General features: G+C 40.5%; 1 protein-coding gene across 1 annotated transcript; it reads right to left on the bottom strand.

Annotated features, from left to right (window-relative positions):
* Window positions 1-11,390: 11,390 nt before the first annotated feature.
* Window positions 11,391-14,917, bottom strand: LOC137578689 (uncharacterized). Its single transcript, XM_068292259.1, has 2 exons — window positions 13,221-14,917; window positions 11,391-12,282 (listed from the first exon to the last, which is right to left on the bottom strand). Exons 1-2 carry the CDS (start codon window positions 14,915-14,917, stop codon window positions 11,391-11,393), a joined length of 2,589 nt encoding a protein of 862 aa, XP_068148360.1.
* Between the last annotated feature and the right edge of the window lie 2,435 nt (window positions 14,918-17,352).

Below are 17,352 nucleotides of genomic sequence, written 5' to 3'. Positions count from 1 at the left end.
GCGCTTTAACCGTACAGTGGAGTCAGTTACAGCTTTTTGTGTATGCAAAACAATTGTTAAAGGGAGCTGCATTATCGTTTATACGTAGTAAGAGAGATATTTGTAGTTGGGAGTCCCTGAAAGTAGCTTTGAAAAACGAATTTAGAGTAAAGGTTTCATCAGCAGAAGTTCATAGAAGACTGAGCAATCGACAGTTAAAGAGAGGTGAGAACTTGTATGAGTTTTTGTATTCGTTAATGGAAATCGCAAAGCCAATCGATTTGGATGACGAAAGTTTAATCGAGTATTTCGTAGAAGGTATACCAGACATGAGAGCAAATAAGGCATTATTGTATCAGGCGAGAACAGTGGATGCGTTAAAAGTTCAAATAGAGACCTATTTAAAATCCTATGATCCTAGAAAGTCGTCAAAGAAAACAACATTCGAGTCATCTGTTCACAAGCAAGGTAGAGATAATAGAGAGAAAAATTCGACAACAAAAGATGATCGCATATGTTTTAAGTGTGGTGATCCTTCACACATGATGAGAGACTGTAACAAGAAAACGTTTACTTGTTTTAAATGTGGCAAAACAGGCCATCGTTCGTTTGAATGTAAAGATAAAGATACCACCAAAGTTGAAAGCACCAATGTTGAGATGATAAATTAATAAAAGCATCAGGTAAATTTACTGATTCGGGTTTGGAGTTGAAAGAAGTAACTTATAAATCGATTAAGTTCAACGGTCTAATTGATACAGGAGCAAATTTGAGTCTCATACGTAAAAGCGTGTTTGTTAAACTCGGAATTAAGTCACTAACTGGATATTCGAAGACTCTTACAGGCATTGGTGGAAGTCATGTGATGACCTTTGGTAGTTTTAGCATAACTGTCAAGATAGATGGCATTGAGATGGGAGTCGAGTTTCATATCGTTCCTGATGAAGACATGGCATATGAGGCAATTTTGGGTAGAACCATATTAGATCACGTCGATTTGGTTGTTACCAAGAAAGGTACAAAGTTTGTGAGCATCAACAGAAAAGAATCACTGTGTAACGCGAATAAATCTTGTGCTGAGTTGTTTGAGGAATTTGAAAGTATGTGTATGCACAGTGCAGAACAGAATAAATTGGAAATCAAGAGTGAATTGTCACATATCAGTGCAGAAATCGGAAGTGAAGTCAAGAAGTTGATTAATAGTTACAAACCTATTAGAAATACAAACACTCCTATAGAAATGAAGATTGTACTAACGGATGAGTTGCCAGTTTATCAGCATCCAAGGCGTCTAGCAGAGTCTGATCAGAAAATCGTTGATAGTATAGTACAAGAATGGTTAGAGGAGAAGATAATAAGGCCAAGTTTTTCCGAATATGCTTCGCCTGTTGTACTTGTAACAAAGATGAATGGGAAAAAGCGTCTGTGCTGCGATTACAGAAAGCTAAATGAGAAAGTGGTCCGAGATAATTTTCCTATGCCACAGATGGACACCGTATTAGAAAACTTCAAAGTGCGTTGGTTTACACTACTTTAGATCTAACAAACGGGTTTTTCCATGTTCCTGTTGGGGAAAAATCTCAGAAGTACACTGCATTCGTAACTCAGAATGGTCAGTATGAATTCCTGTACGTACCATTCGGAATTTCCAACTCTCCAGCAGTTTTTACCAGATTTATAATGGCAGTAATGAGAGAATCAGTAAAGAATGGAGATGCAGTGGTGTATATGGACGATATGATTATACCAAGTGTTAGTGTGAATGATGGTCTAATTAAACTTAAAAGGGTGTTGAAGATAGCTGCGGAAAATGGGTTGAGAATAAACTGGGAGAAATGTCAGATACTGCAGAGTAAAGTAAATTTTTTGGGCTATATAGTTGAAAATGGAAGTATTAAGCCAAGTAAGGAGAAGACTGATGCCGTTTCAAGATTCCAATCCCACATGATAAGCAGTCAGTTCAACGATTTTTAGGGTTTACATCGTATTTCCGTAAATTTATCGAAGGATACGCAGTAACAGCTAAGCCCTTGACTGACATTTTGCGAAAGGACAACAAGTTTGAGTTTAAAGAATTGCAAATGGTAGCGTTTGAGCAATTGAAGTTAGCATTGATCAAAGGTCCTGTTTTAAAGCTATACAATCCTAAGCTAGAGACTGAAATTCACACTGATGCCTCGAAACACGGTTTCGGAGCTGCGCTTTACAGAAAGATTCCGAAGATGGTTTATTCCATCCGGTACAATATATGAGTCGGAAACTTAACCTTGCGAAGAGAAGTATGATTCATATGAACTTGAGGTTTTAGCAGTTATTGGAGCATTAATAAACTGGCGTATATATGTGTTAGGATTGAGATTTAAGATTGTCACAGATTGTAATGCGTTCACGATGACAATGAAAAAGAAAGAGGTTCCGTTGCGTGTAGCACGTTGGGCAATGTACCTACAAGATTTCGATTATCAGATCGAACATCGTTCAGGTTCAAAGATGCGGCATGTGGATGCCTTGAGCCGTTTATCTTGTTTTCTGCTAACTGACACTATAACCCATAAATTAAGGGAAGCACAGTTGTCAGATGATTGGACTAAATTGATTAGGAGCTTAGTTCAACAGAAAGGATATGAAGATTTTTACATTGAAAACGAAATATTGTTAAAGGACCCTAATCGAGAACTTATTGTCGTTCCCTCGCAGATGGAAAAGGAAATAATACAGATTGCACATAAACAAGGACATTTTGGAGCTAGAAAGACTCAGGATATCGTAGAAAAATCGTATTATATTCCAAAATTAAAAGAGAAGGTAGTCCGTGTTGTTGAGTGTTGCGTGGAATGTCTTATTGTTAATGCCAAGACCGCCAAAAAGGAAGGATATTTGATGCCAATAAGTAAAGGAGATCAGCCATTGATGACATATCACATTGATCACGTTGGCCCGATGGAGGTCACAACAAAGCGTTACAATCATATACTTGTTATTGTTGATGGGTTCTCAAAGTTTGTATGGTTGTATCCGACTCGTGGAACAGGAGTCGAGGAAGTACTTAGTTCTCTTGAAAGGCAGGCCATAATTTTTGGTAACCCGATGAAAATAATTTCTGACAGGGGAGCAGCATTCACGTCCAATGCGTTTAAGGAATATTGTAACAGACAGGATATACAGCATTTACTGATAGCAACAGGTGTACCCCGTGGCAACGGCCAAGTAGAAAGGATGCATAAGGTAATAGTTCCAATGATTTCAAAGTTAAGTCAAGAGAATGAGGGAAACTGGTACAAGTATGTAGGTCGTGTGCAACAATTTATTAATAATACTGCTCCAAGAAGTACAAGAGTTACACCTTTTAAGATTTTGACAGGAATAGAGATGCGTAGTCCTGATGATCCCAAAATGAGAAAGCTGATAACCGATTCGTTAATAGAAGAATTAGACTGTGGTCGTGATGAGATTAGAGCGGAGGCTCGAAAGAATATCGATGAAATACAGCAGGAAATGAAAAGAACGTTCGACAAAAACAGGAAATGTGAAAGAAAATACAATTTAAACGAGTTAGTGGCGATTAAACGTACGCAGTATGGGACAGGTCTAAAGTTGAGAGGTAAATACTTAGGACCATATAAAGTTACGAAGGTAAATAGGCACGGTCGATACGACGTCGAGAAGGTTGGCGACGGTGAAGGACCTTGTAAGACCTCAACAGTGGCTGAGTTCATGAAACCTTGGCTAGGATCATTCGGGTCGAATGACTTGTCAGCACAGCCGATTGTAGGAAATGAAGTGTCAGGCAGGCATAATCATGGCAATCGTTTGGTACCGAGTGAGCGAGACAGAACGACACGCAGCGGCCGTACCTATCTGGTCGACTCACTCATGAAAATAAAGCAGAAGCGTCGATCGGAAAGCACTCGCAATCGTACTCTCGCCTCGATCACATCGCACACCCAAATTTGTCGCTAAGGCCATTATAATAATTAATAAATATATGTATTCTTAACACAAAGAAACATTGTTAATAAATAATAAAAAAGTTTAAATAAGGAAACCACATCCTTAAATAATATTGAATTAAATAACCAGGAATATTCCAATTCTACAGATGTAGCTATCCAAACAATTTTGTCATCTCAGCTACAGGAAATAGTGAAGCAATTAAATTATTCTCAGCCAGGACACATTCCCTTTAGGGACAAGACAGCTAGCGTTCAGGATAACTGGCATGAATTAGACAAAGTGCCAGATATCGTAAAAAATCTTGACAAATTCTCAGGTAGTCGTGAAGAATTCTCAACATGGCTTGCTTCCGCCACACGTTTGATGGAATTGTACGCCCCCATTCAGGGAACACCCAAATACTTTGCAATTCTGGTAACCATTCGAGGCAAAATTACAGGCCATGCGAATACACTGTTGAAAGTATATCGCACTGCTTTACATTGGGGTGCAATCTCTCAGTGTCTGTTATCTGAGTACTCAGACAAACGAGATTTAAGCACTCTAGAATATCAGCTATTCACCATGACCCAGAAAGGCGCATCCATTCATCAATTTTACTTCGCCGTTTACCAACAGATGTCGTTAATACTAGACCAAAACGAAACACTGGATACACTCCCGAGACTATGGAAGCCATGGCAAAACAGGTCAGAGATAGGGCTCTAGATACCTTCATCAGAGGTCTTAACGGAGATCTATCAGACAGAATGAGCTCAGCTCAACCCAGAGATCTGAGGCATGCATTGCAACTGTGCGAGATGTTGGACAATAAAAGGGCTAGGAACAATATCAGCCATCGTGACAATCGTCCACCAGTAGGACCAAAACGCCCGCATTATGCAAAAATTACTTGCAACCTCAACAATCATACATACCGGCAATTCCACCAAAACCTTATAATAACAACAACTTTTATAATCAAAAACCAATGCAAAACGTGTTCATTCCCCAAAATAAATTCCCACAAACGAAAAACCCTATGTTTTTCAATGCACCACCGAGGCCATTTGCCCCGAAGGCTCTATTCTAACAAAAAAAATTGACTACATGAACAAGCCAAACGCTAATTCACCACAACAATTTGCTCTCAAAAGAGTCAACCAGTCCACCGGAAATTTTCCCAATAAAGTACAGAGGCAATTCCATATCGAAACCGGTATGTCAGGTGAACAATATATCACCAAACCGCCTCAAGAAGAGCATTACTCCGATATGTCCGATTATCAGTCTGCTTACCAAGGCCAAGAAGACCTTTACGAATTAGTCCCATATTCTGAGGTTCGTGAATATCAACAGCAGGAGAAATATTTTACCTCACAAGGGGACAACTCAGAGTTAGTCCCGCAGAATAAAGAGGAAACCAAATCACAATCACAGGAACCTCAACAGCCACAAATTGAGGACACCGTTAATTTTTTAGGTTAAAGCGTTCCTCTTTGCCGTACTTTGTTGTCCGGGACAAAGACGGAACCGCATACAATTTCTTAATAGATACCGGCTCCAACAAAAACTATGTCCAACCAGAAATAGCCAAAAACGTCAAAACAAATGAACACAAGTTTTACGCGAACACCGTAAGTGGTAGCATTCTAATCACCAGCCATATCCATTTGGGTTTATTTAACGAACCCAACAAACCTATAACTTTCTTCCTATTACCTAATTTGAATCCGTTCCATGGGATTCTAGGTAATGACACACTAAGAGAATTAAACGCCATTATTGATATAGGGAAAGATTTATTATTTGTCAACAACTCTCACGTGGTTAAAGTAAAGCAGATGCGAGCTCATCAGGTCCATTCGATCGAATCAGAGGAGTTCACCAATCAGCAGAAACTAGGGTTAAAGGCACTCCAAGAGGAGTACGAATCGCTTTTCGCAGACCCAAATAAGAAGTTGACTTATGCTACTAATGTCCAAGGAGAAATCCGAACGACAACAGACACTCCAATCTACACCAAACATTATCCGTACCCAGCTTCTCTCAAAGAAGTAGTAGAAGACCAGCTACAAGAATTACTACGAGATGGTATAATACGACCCTCACGGTCGCCCTATAATTCCCCTGTATGGATAGTCCCTAAAAAGAGCGGTACCCTTGGGAATAAGAAATATAGGATGGTCATTGATTACAGAAAGCTCAATGCAGTTACAGTTTCGGATAAGTATCCTATCCCTGAAATCGGAGAAATGGTTGCGCAGTTGGGCAACAATAAGTATTTCTCTGTTCTTGATCTAAAGAGCGGGTTTCATCAGATTTCCCTTAAGGAATCTGATATTAAAAAAACAGCATTTTCTATAAATGGAGGGAAATACGAGTTCACAAGACTCCCCTTTGGTCTAAAAAATTCCCCATCAATATTCCAAAGAGCTCTCGATGACATCTTGAGAGACCTCATCGGAAAAATTTGCTATGTCTACATTGATGATATAATAATATTCAGTAAATCTGAGGAAGAGCATTTCCGACATCTAGCTCTAGTATTTTCTACCTTGTCCAAAGCAAATATGAAGGTCCAAGTAGATAAATGCAAATTCCTAAGACACAGTGTTGATTTCCTAGGCGTAGTTATCTCAAGGGAAGGAGTTAAAACCAATCCAGAGAAAATTCAATCCATTAAAAAGTTCCCCATACCAAAGAACCTAAAACAACTAAGGTCCTTCCTGGGATTAGCTAGTTATTACAGAAGATTTATCAAAGATTTTGCTAAGTTAGCTAGACCCTTGACGGCGTTATTGAGAGGAGAACATGGCAGAGCTAAAAGAATGTCTCAAGCAAATTTGAAATCCGATTCGGTGAAGCCGAACTCGATGCCTTTGAGAAAGTAAAAAATGCATTAGTATCACAAGATGTGATGTTAGCATACCCTGATTTTAAACAAGAGTTGCATCTAACCACTGATGCTTCAAACTTTGCATTAGGAGCTTCTCTAGAACAGAACGGTAGACCCATTACATTCCTTTCCCGTGCGTTATCCAAGGCCGAAGAAAATTATGCTACAAATGAAAGAGAAATGCTAGCAATAGTATGGGCATTGGATAAGTTAAGAATGTACGTATACGGCAAATCCAAGGTGATCATTTACACTGACCATCAGACTCTCACTTATGCTCTCAGCCCGAAAAATAACAACACAAAGCTGAAGAAATGGAAAAGTTACCTGGAGGAATATAACTACGAGTTGAAATATAAGCCGGGTAGCTCAAACGTGGTAGCAGACGCACTCTCTAGAAACCCTACCAGCATAAATGCTAGCAGTACGTCAGCTACAGCCCATAGTGATGAAAGCTCAGGTCATGAACTCATTCCAGCAATGGAAATCCCCATCAATGTCTTTAAAAACCAATTGTTTATCCTCACTGGTGATAACGAATCCACTACCTTTGAAATACCGTTCCCTACATATCATAGACATACAATAGTGAAAAGCAATTATTCCGAAGAAGATCTTGTAAATATCTTGAAAGAAAAAATGGATCCTAGAATAGTTAATGGTATTTTTACTTCTGAAAGTATCATGGGAAAAATCCAAGAAATATTTCCAGAGCATTTTAGGAATTACAAGGCAAGATTCACGCATATTCAAACTATAGATGTCCATGATCAGATTCAACAACAAGATATTATAATAAAAGAACACCTCAGAGCACATAGAAATTCCGTTGAAAATAAAAAACAAATTTTATCTGAATATTTTTTCCCCGGTATGAAGAAAAAGATAGAAGCAATAGTAAACTCTTGCCAAACGTGCAAACTCTCTAAATACCAAAGACACCCTCCGAACCAAGAAATACAACCAACCCCTATTCCGAAATATCCAGGTGAAATTATTCATATAGATTTATATTCCACCCAAAATAAGATTATTTTAACCGCAAAAGACAAATTTTCTACTTCGTCTAGCAACGGCCAAGTAGAAAGATTTCATTCAACATATACAGAAATAATGAGATGCTTGAAGCTAGAGCACCCCCGAAATGGAATTCGAGGATTTAACATTCAAAGCCGTTGACGAATACAATAAAACCATCCATAGTACCACCAACAAAAAGCCAATAGAAGCATTTTTTGTAACAAATTTAATCCATAATCCAGAAAAATTAGCACTTGAAAGGGAAAAGATTGCAGAAACCATTTTAAAGAAGCAAAATAAGGACCTAGAGTACCATAATAAAACAAAAAAACCCGTCAAAATTTACGATCCAGGTGAAATCATCTACGTTAGGATTAATAAACGGCTAGGCTCGAAACAAACTTCTAGATATAAAAAAGAAATAGTAGCCGAAGATCTTAATACCAAGATTAAAACCAGGTCAGGAAGGATAGTTCATAAAAACCACTTGAAGTATTGATAAACATCCTCTTCCGACAGATTGCTCATGTTACCACTTTGCTGGGGTCACACAACCATATTAGACTATACTAAGTCAAGAGTGGTCATGTTGGAAACCGGGTTAGCCGCGCGCCAGAACGGAACGTTTAAAATCATTCACGTCATCGAATTAGAAAAATATCAAATGGCCATATCCGTTCTAAAAGAAGTCGTTAAGAATTCATCAAACCTTAGTCCGTATCAACCTTTTTTGGCCTATGAGATAACTCGGATACAGAACGAATTAAGGAGGCTTCAGCCGATGAAATTCAGAAACAAAAGATCGCTTGATATACTTGGCACGGCTTGGAAATGGTTAGCGGGCACACCTGATCACGAGAATCATAAGATTGTGGTAGATAAGATCAATGAACAATTGGAAAACAATAATCGGCAGGTCATTATTAATAATCTAATAGAAAATAAGATAAACGATTTAATTAAGATAACTAATACCATATTAATTAGAGGTAAACCCGAATACAATAATAAGTCAGATGAAATTGAAATAACCAAATTTAAATTGAGTTTTTTAAGAGAAGAAATAACAAATATTATTTACGCAATTGATTGGGCTAAGGCCAATACCGTAAACTCATTAATACTGTCCTCTGCTGAAATAGATTTTATTGACACAATCAAAGAAGAGAGCCTAACATTTGTAAACATTGAAGAACTAATAGAGTTTGCCGAGGTCAGCATAGCCTCAGACGGTAAATCACTCCTTTATATTGTTAGCCTACCCAGAGTAATTAATGAAATTTGTAAACAAATCCTTGCAATACCAATTAAATATCAAAAATTTATAGAAGAAATAGACTACGAGAATATCATGAAATGTAACAAGAAATACTTCGGGTTAATCAATAAGAATAAATGTAATATTCATAATGGTAAGACAATCTGTAAACTGGAAGATCTGACTAATTTAGAAAACAGTAAATGTGTAGGAGCCTACTTGCAAAGAAGGAATCCACAATGTAAGGTCATCAACAACCAGCACGTAAAATCCCATTCGGAAATAATGCCCGGTACCTTGCTGCTGAACCAATTTCAAGGAGACATCAACATCAATGGAGAAAACATTACCCTAGAAGGCACCTTCATAATTCAAGCGGAAAACGCGACAGTCGTCATAGAAGACTCCTGGTATATTGTGAAGACACGCTTTGAAGTCGAGGTTCAACCGCCGCTGTTGCAATTACTATCAGATAAGCAGCAAAGAGGTGAAAGGTTATCACTGGAAATGATCAAGGAACTACACATCATTAATACTAATAATCTGGAGAGAATCCAAAGAAACAACTTGATTATGTCTTCGTCAAGCTGGATTATTCTAACCCTTCTGGCAACTGCAATGATAACATATTACATCATCAAAAAATTCTGCAGCCACGAAACAGGCAACCATGGTCCACCAATGGAAGTCTCAATCGCGCCAGTTCAATATGTTGTTGCGACCGAGGACGTCCGCACTTAAAGGGGGAGGAGTTAAGCACTTCTATCATAACAAGGAGTCAAGTACTTATACCATAAATCCCAAGTCCGCCAACACACGCCCATTGGCCGATCCTATTTCATCATCACAAGCAATTCCCATTGGTCAACCCCACCCAGTCGTCACATGCCCATTTGTCGCATGATCGCCTGTCTCAAATAACAGTCCGATAGCTAGGATAAACAACAAGTCACCCCACTCAATCGTCAGATGCCAATTTGTCGCATGATCGCCTATCCCCAGCAACAGTCCGATCGTTAGGATAAACAACAAACCTGATACCCAGAATCACCCCACAAATTTCGGCAATAAACAAAGAATGGTCCTGAACACTTGTGTAAACAAAGAATGGTCCCACGCTCTTAGTGGACTATTGGACTCTGCCAACGCCGCCGCCTGCGACGACGTCAATTATCCAAGCCTTCATCCAACATAATCAAATCATAGAAAATCAGTCTTAAGCCTAAGTCCAAACCATCCGGTAAAACTTCGCTTTAGCTCCGCGGAATTCACTCAGTCAGAATCTTTCAGTTATCATTAAGTTGTAATTGTAAAGTGACTTTAAATAAAAATTGTATTCTTTTATACCGTGAGTGAAGGAAGTGTTTAATTTATATATACCAAGACCGGGTTCCTTTGATAAAAATAATATATCCAAAATGAACACGTCATTGTCCATGCATAGTCGTTTTCAGAATGATTCTTTATTCCAAATTATTATTTTGCTTAAGCTAAGTTTACATACATATTCTTATGCTGCGACTTATGCGACAGCTACAAAGAGAAAGAGAGTGTCAGTACATACATACATATTGTTGGAGCGCTTGCATCAACTTGGTCAGCGTTCACACGCTGGCCTGGCTCTAGCTCATGTTACGCTTGTGCATACATTACTTTTGTGAATCTATGTATGTGCATATACAAATGTACATACATATATAATCATGATTAGCTGTAAATTTATGTGAATATGTTTATGTACATACATCAATGTATATTTATAAACATATTCAAGTGCACAATTATATTATAATGCGTATATGTTTAATTGTTTATACTTGCAACAGAGTGTTACAAGTTGAGCTCATTGTACTTGATGAACAATAAACCACTGTGTTTAATATCTCATAAGAACTTAACTTTATTTTTACTTAAACTTCACTGAACTGTGTCTGCCACTGCCAGAACACGTCTTGATCGTTCGTTTGCTTGCTTATTACTAAATTTTCAATTCTTACACAACTACGTAGGTCATATAGGTTTATAAAGAGTGACAGAGACAGAGCATACCAGACTGACGCCAGTATATTCTAGAAAACTTAAGAGAAAATACAAAAACAAAAGCATTGTGAGATGTGCAAGATCATTCATGAGTCTTTGCCTTGCTGCGTATAGCAATGCAAGTCAAATGACAATTGGTTCCTCAACATCCCGCCCCCCCCCTGAAACTCCGTTTCTGAACCCGGTAGGGCTGCAATCCTTGTGATAGGGCGAGTGACTTCTCCTGATTTGGTGAGAACCTGAACCGCTCTGACGAGGCCATCATCTCCTGTGAACACCTGAGTTACCCGTCCTAAGAGCCATGCCGATGGGGGGCGCGTTAGAGTCCTTGATGAGTACAAGTTTACCGATCGCAATGTTTGGTAACTTGGTGGTCCATTTCGGGCGCTGTTGTAGCGATGTCAAGTATTCTTGATGCCAACGCTTCCAAAATCCTTGAAGCATTGCTTGAACATGCTGCCAGTAGCTCAATCGATTGGTCGGAATCTGCAAATAGCCGTCTTCAGGAACTGCTGTATATGTTCTGCCAATTAAGAAATGTGCCGGTGACAGGTAGGCAATTTCAGTATCCGATGCTGTGCACAATGGTCGCGAATTAACGACAGATTCTATTTGCGAGAGCAGTGTGTGCATCTGCTCAAAGGTGAGGACGTTGGTTCCTATTACACGTCGCAAATGCAGCTTAACCGAGCGTACTGCCGACTCCCACTTACCACCCCAGTGTGGTGAATATGGAGGAATAAAATTCCATTTGATGCCTTGATCCGCAAGGGCTTTTGAAACGACATCATTGTGCTCGCGTGAAGCGAGAAGCTGTACCATTTCGTCTAGTGCACGTTTTGCACCAACAAAGTTGCGCCCGTTATCGCTATACATTTGGGAGCACTTCCCACGACGAGCCATAAAACGTTTTAATGCCGCCAAGAATGTGTCGGTGCTGAGATCAGTGGCCAGCTCCAGATGAAGAGCTGAAGTAACCATACATACAAACAGGCAAATGTAGCCCTTTTCCTTCCTGGGGTTTCGTCCCTTGTGAACCTTCAACAAGATAGGTCCAGCATAATCGCATCCAGTATGCTCAAATGGAAAGGCTTGTCGCACTCGAACAGCCGGTAAATTGGCCATAAACTGATTTGCTGTGTGATGGCGCTGTCTAAAACAGTTTAAACACTCATGTGTGATACGTCGAATAAGGTTTCGTTCGCCAATGATCCAATATTTCTGGCGAATTATTACAAACATTGCTGAAACTCCTGGATGAAGATTGACCTTATGCTCATGTTTCAGCAGCAATTCCACAAGGCGATGTTGTTTCGGCAAAACTACTGGATGCTTGGCATCTGCAGGCAATTGCGACCTTTCCAAACGTCCACCCACACGTACAATTCCATCTTCGTCAACGAAGGGAGATAGTTTGCTTAAAATTGATCGTCGCTCCACCGATTGCTTCCTCAAAAGCAGCTGTCTATCGTCATTGAATTGATTTTGTGCCTGTCGTAGGCAAAACTTCCTTGCTCTGGTAACTTCATCGAACTTTAGAGGTCCTGAATATTTAGACTTGCTTGATTTGATTCGATGAACGAAGCGGAATACATATGCGACCACTCGAACCAGTCTGATCCAAGATGATGTCCTTCCGAGTAGTACCTCAAATGGGGAATCCTCAATATCCTTGGAAATGGTTGTCAAGATTTTGGTTTTGAACTCAAGTTCTGCTGCTGGCTTGAGAATTGAGCAGCAAGTTGGTGGTCTGTTCATTGTCTCTGAGTATAGTGTACAGTCGTGCAGCCAAGATGGTCCCTTCCACCATAGATCAAAGTTAATTAAGTCACTCGCTAGCATGCCTCGTGATGCACAATCCGCAGGATTCTCTTTAGTGCACATGTCTCCAAGCGCTACGTGGTATGGTCTCTAGTATTTCTGCCGTTCGGTTTGGCAACAAATGTTTTAAGTTTACAGGGTTGATGCGAAAGCCATGACAAAACGATTGTAGAATCGGTCCATGCGTGTATCTTAACATCCTTCTGGCGCAGACCAGACCTTACTGCTTGGAATAAACGAGCTAATAGTAGAGCTCCGCAAAGTTCCAACCGTGGCAACGACTTCTGCTTTAATGGTGAAACTCTTGTTTTAGCTGCAATGAGTGCCACTCCGATGCTTCCATCTAGGTGTGTCACACGGTTGTAAATGACAGCAGAGTAAGCCTTTAACGAAGCATCTGAAAATCCATGGAGTTCGATGTCATCGGGTTGATTTTCTACAAATCGTGGTATCTTCAAGTTCCTTAACGTGAAAATGTCCTTTCTGAATGTTTGCCATAAGTGCGCTTGCTTCGTTGGCAGTTCCGAGTCCCAATCCAGATTAAGCAGCCATAATTCTTGGAGCAGAATTTTAAAATTGATCACCACTGGCGCCAAAATGCCGAGTGGGTCAAAGATGCGTGCCGTGTCAGATAGCACTTGTCGCTTCGTACAAGTCATATGTTCCGATAATGAAACCTTATATGTTAGGACTTCTTCTCCAGGACGCCAATGCAGCCCAAGCACCTTTGCTGCCATCTGTGAGAAATCGATTTCATTTCCCTCGTTGCTGGCAATTCGTTTACTATTCGAGACCCATTTGCTTAGCTCCAATTGTGCCCGTGACATAAGGAGTATCAGCTCTTCCTTAATGTCGAGCAGTTCTTGTTCGTTCATGGCTCCTGTCAGTACGTCATCGACGTAGAAATCATCCAAAAGTATCCTAGCCGCCCTTGGAAACTCGTATTCGTGATCAGTTGCCAGTTGTTCCAGCACTCTAACTGCCAGAAACGGTGCACATGCCGTGTCATAGGTGACTGTGGTCAACTTGTAATGCTTCAATGGTTCCTCAGGGTCTTCTCTCCAAAGGATTCGTTGAAAATTCTGATGTTCAGGGGCCACTAAAATCTGTCTGAACATTTTGACGATGTCCGCAGAAAATACGAATCTGTGCATTCGAAAACGCAGACAAACGTTGAAGAGGTTGCGTTGTATACATGGGCCAATGTGAAGTGCGTCGTTAAGAGATCGTCCATCCCGATCTTGAAATGATCCATCGAACACCACCCGCAGCTTGGCGCCTATGACTGGATGGTGTGGCAAATAGAATGACTTCATACATACGTTTGTGTCTTCGTCTGCAGCTACTTCCTTCATGTGACCCAGCTGGATATACTCTCTCATAAACTGAGTATATTTTAACTTCAAGCTGGAGTCTTTCATTAGACGACGCTCGACTGCGAGAAAGCGCGATCTTGCTCCTTGAAATGTATCCGCAAATTGTGGGTTTTGTTCCTTGAAGGGCAAATCGACTATGTATCTTCCATTCGAGTTGCGGTTGTGGGTACGGCGGAAGTGCGTTTCGACCTTTTCATCCTCTTTGTTTACAGTTGTGTGTGATGGAACTTCCTCTAGTTCCCAAAATCTTTGCAGTAGTCCATCTATATTAACCGTAGTCAGCAATGACGTAGATGATGTTTGCAATCTTGAAGTGTATACCGATGTGATTACCCATCCAAATATGGTGTTAACTGCAATAGGGTGCCCTTGACCATCGCATAACTTCTCTCCGGTGAGAACTAACCAAATGCAATCATTGCCCAGCAAAATGTCGATTGAGGCGTTAGTTCTGAAGTCAGGGTCAGCCATTTGGTATCCCTTAAATACCGACAGTGATGAAGCATCAATGTTTTCACGTGCCAATGGTGAGGTGATCTTTCCTAATATGTGAGCTTTAATATCGATGCAATGACTCGACACACGAGACATCATCTGGAGAGAGCAGAAACCTCTGGTTATTCCCGCCTTGACGTCTGAGATGCCCGATGTGGCAACTCGAAATGGCGAACGTGCAAGCCCCAACGTCTGTACGCACCGTTCCGAAATGAATGACAAGTCTGAGGCGCTATCCAATAAAATACGGCACGTCAGCAAGGCTCCTTGAGAATTTCGGACGTGTACCAATGCAGTAGGTAGAGTGCTTCTTCGTTGGCCATTTGGCTTACTGGGTCTGGTTACATTCATCATTGCATTGGTGACTCCTCAGAAACCTGGCCTGAGTTGCCTGGGTGCTGCTCTGAGCTATTTTGCGGTATAGAATGGCCTTCAGAATGCAGCATAGAATGATGGCGGCGCTTGCAATACTCCATGTCCAGTTCTCAAACAATTAAAACACGTATGTTTCTCCTTCGCAAAGGTGTAACGTTGCTTGACAGTCAAGCTCTGGAATTGAGGACAAGCCGACAGTATGTGCTCAGTACTATGACATTTCATACAATTACCTGTAATGGCAAGCATGGTGCGTGCTTGCCTTTTTCCCTTTTCATCCCTCGGTTTGCTCGCTACATGATCGATAACTTGACTGAGCTCAAGGCGATCGCATCGTGAGTCCAAAAAACTTGAGCAACTCTTCAATGGTAGGATTTTCGATATCTTGGCTTTTGTCGATCCATTCACGTCGGGTAGCCTCATCAACCTTGTTGATGAGCAAGTATATGAGCCAACAGTCACGGCCCGTTTGTCCAGAAGCGTCTAAAGCCCGAATAACATCACTGGCTCCGCAAGTCAGAGCGCGTAGCGATGATGAGTTTTGCCCAACAGCTTTTGGCAATGCGGTGAATGTGTCCATCAGTAAATTCACCAAGTAACGGGGCTTTTCATATCGATCACTCAATGATTTCCATGCAGTGACGTAATTTGCATCCACTACGGGCAGATGCTGGATGAGTATCGCTGCTTCTCCTATGACGCATGACTTAAGGTGATGAAACTTTTGGATATTCGTTAAAGTTGTCTTTCCGTGAATGGTACTCTCAAACAGGTCTTTAAAGGCATGCCATTCCTTGTAATCTCCACCGAAGGGCTTGATGTTGATTTTCGGTAACTCACAATCTCTTGTTGCCGCTGTTGCAACCGACTGTGAGCCTGACGAAGACGAAGATTGCTGTGGCGAGAGCAATCTCTCAACCAATAGTTGCTGCTGCTCCATTTGCCGTCGCTGGTGTTCCATTTGACTCTGCATCTGGAGTTCCATTTGACGCTGCTGGTGTTCCATTTGACTCTGCATCTGGAGTTGTAGTTGTTGCTGTTGATTCTGCATTTGTTGCAGAATTCCTTGGAAGAGCGAACCATCGTTACCAGCCGCGCCGATTTCTTCCAACTTGCCAGACGGAGCCAAGGCAGCTCGTAAAGCCTTAAGGCGGGCATTTGCTATTTCATATTTCTCCTCGTATATCCCGAAGTCTTCGGTAGGGTCCACATAACCCTCTAGTTTGTCGTATTTGGCCAATTCGTCGCCAGACTTCACGAACTCGTTCCACGCATTGGACAAAGTTTCCAATTTGGTGTCAATTGCGAAGACGTCGGCATCCTGTGCAGGATTCTCTGCATATCCATATATGCGGACGCGTCTTTTTCCAGAGATGTGTTCCCTCACGATCTCGTCGATTATATCGATAACAGATACCGATAGGCGAGTGGCGCCACCGTTTGTCCGCGCTTTTTCCAATAAGCACGCGATTGTCTATTCGATAGTAGGCCAGAACTATCGACTACTAACTTTGAGGTTAACAATTAATTGCAACCACGTTGCAACAAATTATTAAGCAATGAGTAACAAACAAACAATGCCCAACGATCCGGCTCGAAGGACCAAATTATGATGAACAATAAACCACTGTGTTTAATATCTCATAAGAACTTAACTTTATTTTTACTTAAACTTCACTGAACTGTGTCTGCCACTGCCAGAACACGTCTTGATCGTTCGTTTGCTTGCTTATTACTAAATTTTCAATTCTTACGCAACTACGTAGGTCATATAGGTTTATAAAGAGTGACAGAGACAGAGCATACCAGACTGACGCCAGTATATTCTAGAAAACTTAAGAGAAAATACAAAAACAAAAGCATTGTGAGATGTGCAAGATCATTCATGAGTCTTTGCCTTGCTGCGTATAGCAATGCAAGTCAAATGACAATTGGTTCCTCAACAGTACTGAATGATTATTTGTATGAATATACTACACCTCCCCTTTTTAGAGAATAACGTAATATTATGGAGTTATTAATAATCATTAGTTAATTAATTAAAGGTAAAATAAGGGTAAGGTAAATGTGTATATTAGGAAAAAAATTTTTTTTTTTTGTGTTTTAGTTTGTCTCTGCTTAGACAAATTTTCTTTCTCTCTTTTCTTTTCGAAATC

This window comes from Drosophila tropicalis, unplaced genomic scaffold, assembly GCF_018151085.1.
Source record: "Drosophila tropicalis isolate 14030-0801.00 unplaced genomic scaffold, ASM1815108v1 contig_640, whole genome shotgun sequence".
NCBI classification, from domain to species: Eukaryota; Metazoa; Arthropoda; class Insecta; order Diptera; family Drosophilidae; genus Drosophila; species Drosophila tropicalis.
This window is presented reverse-complemented; position numbering and strand designations above follow the sequence as displayed.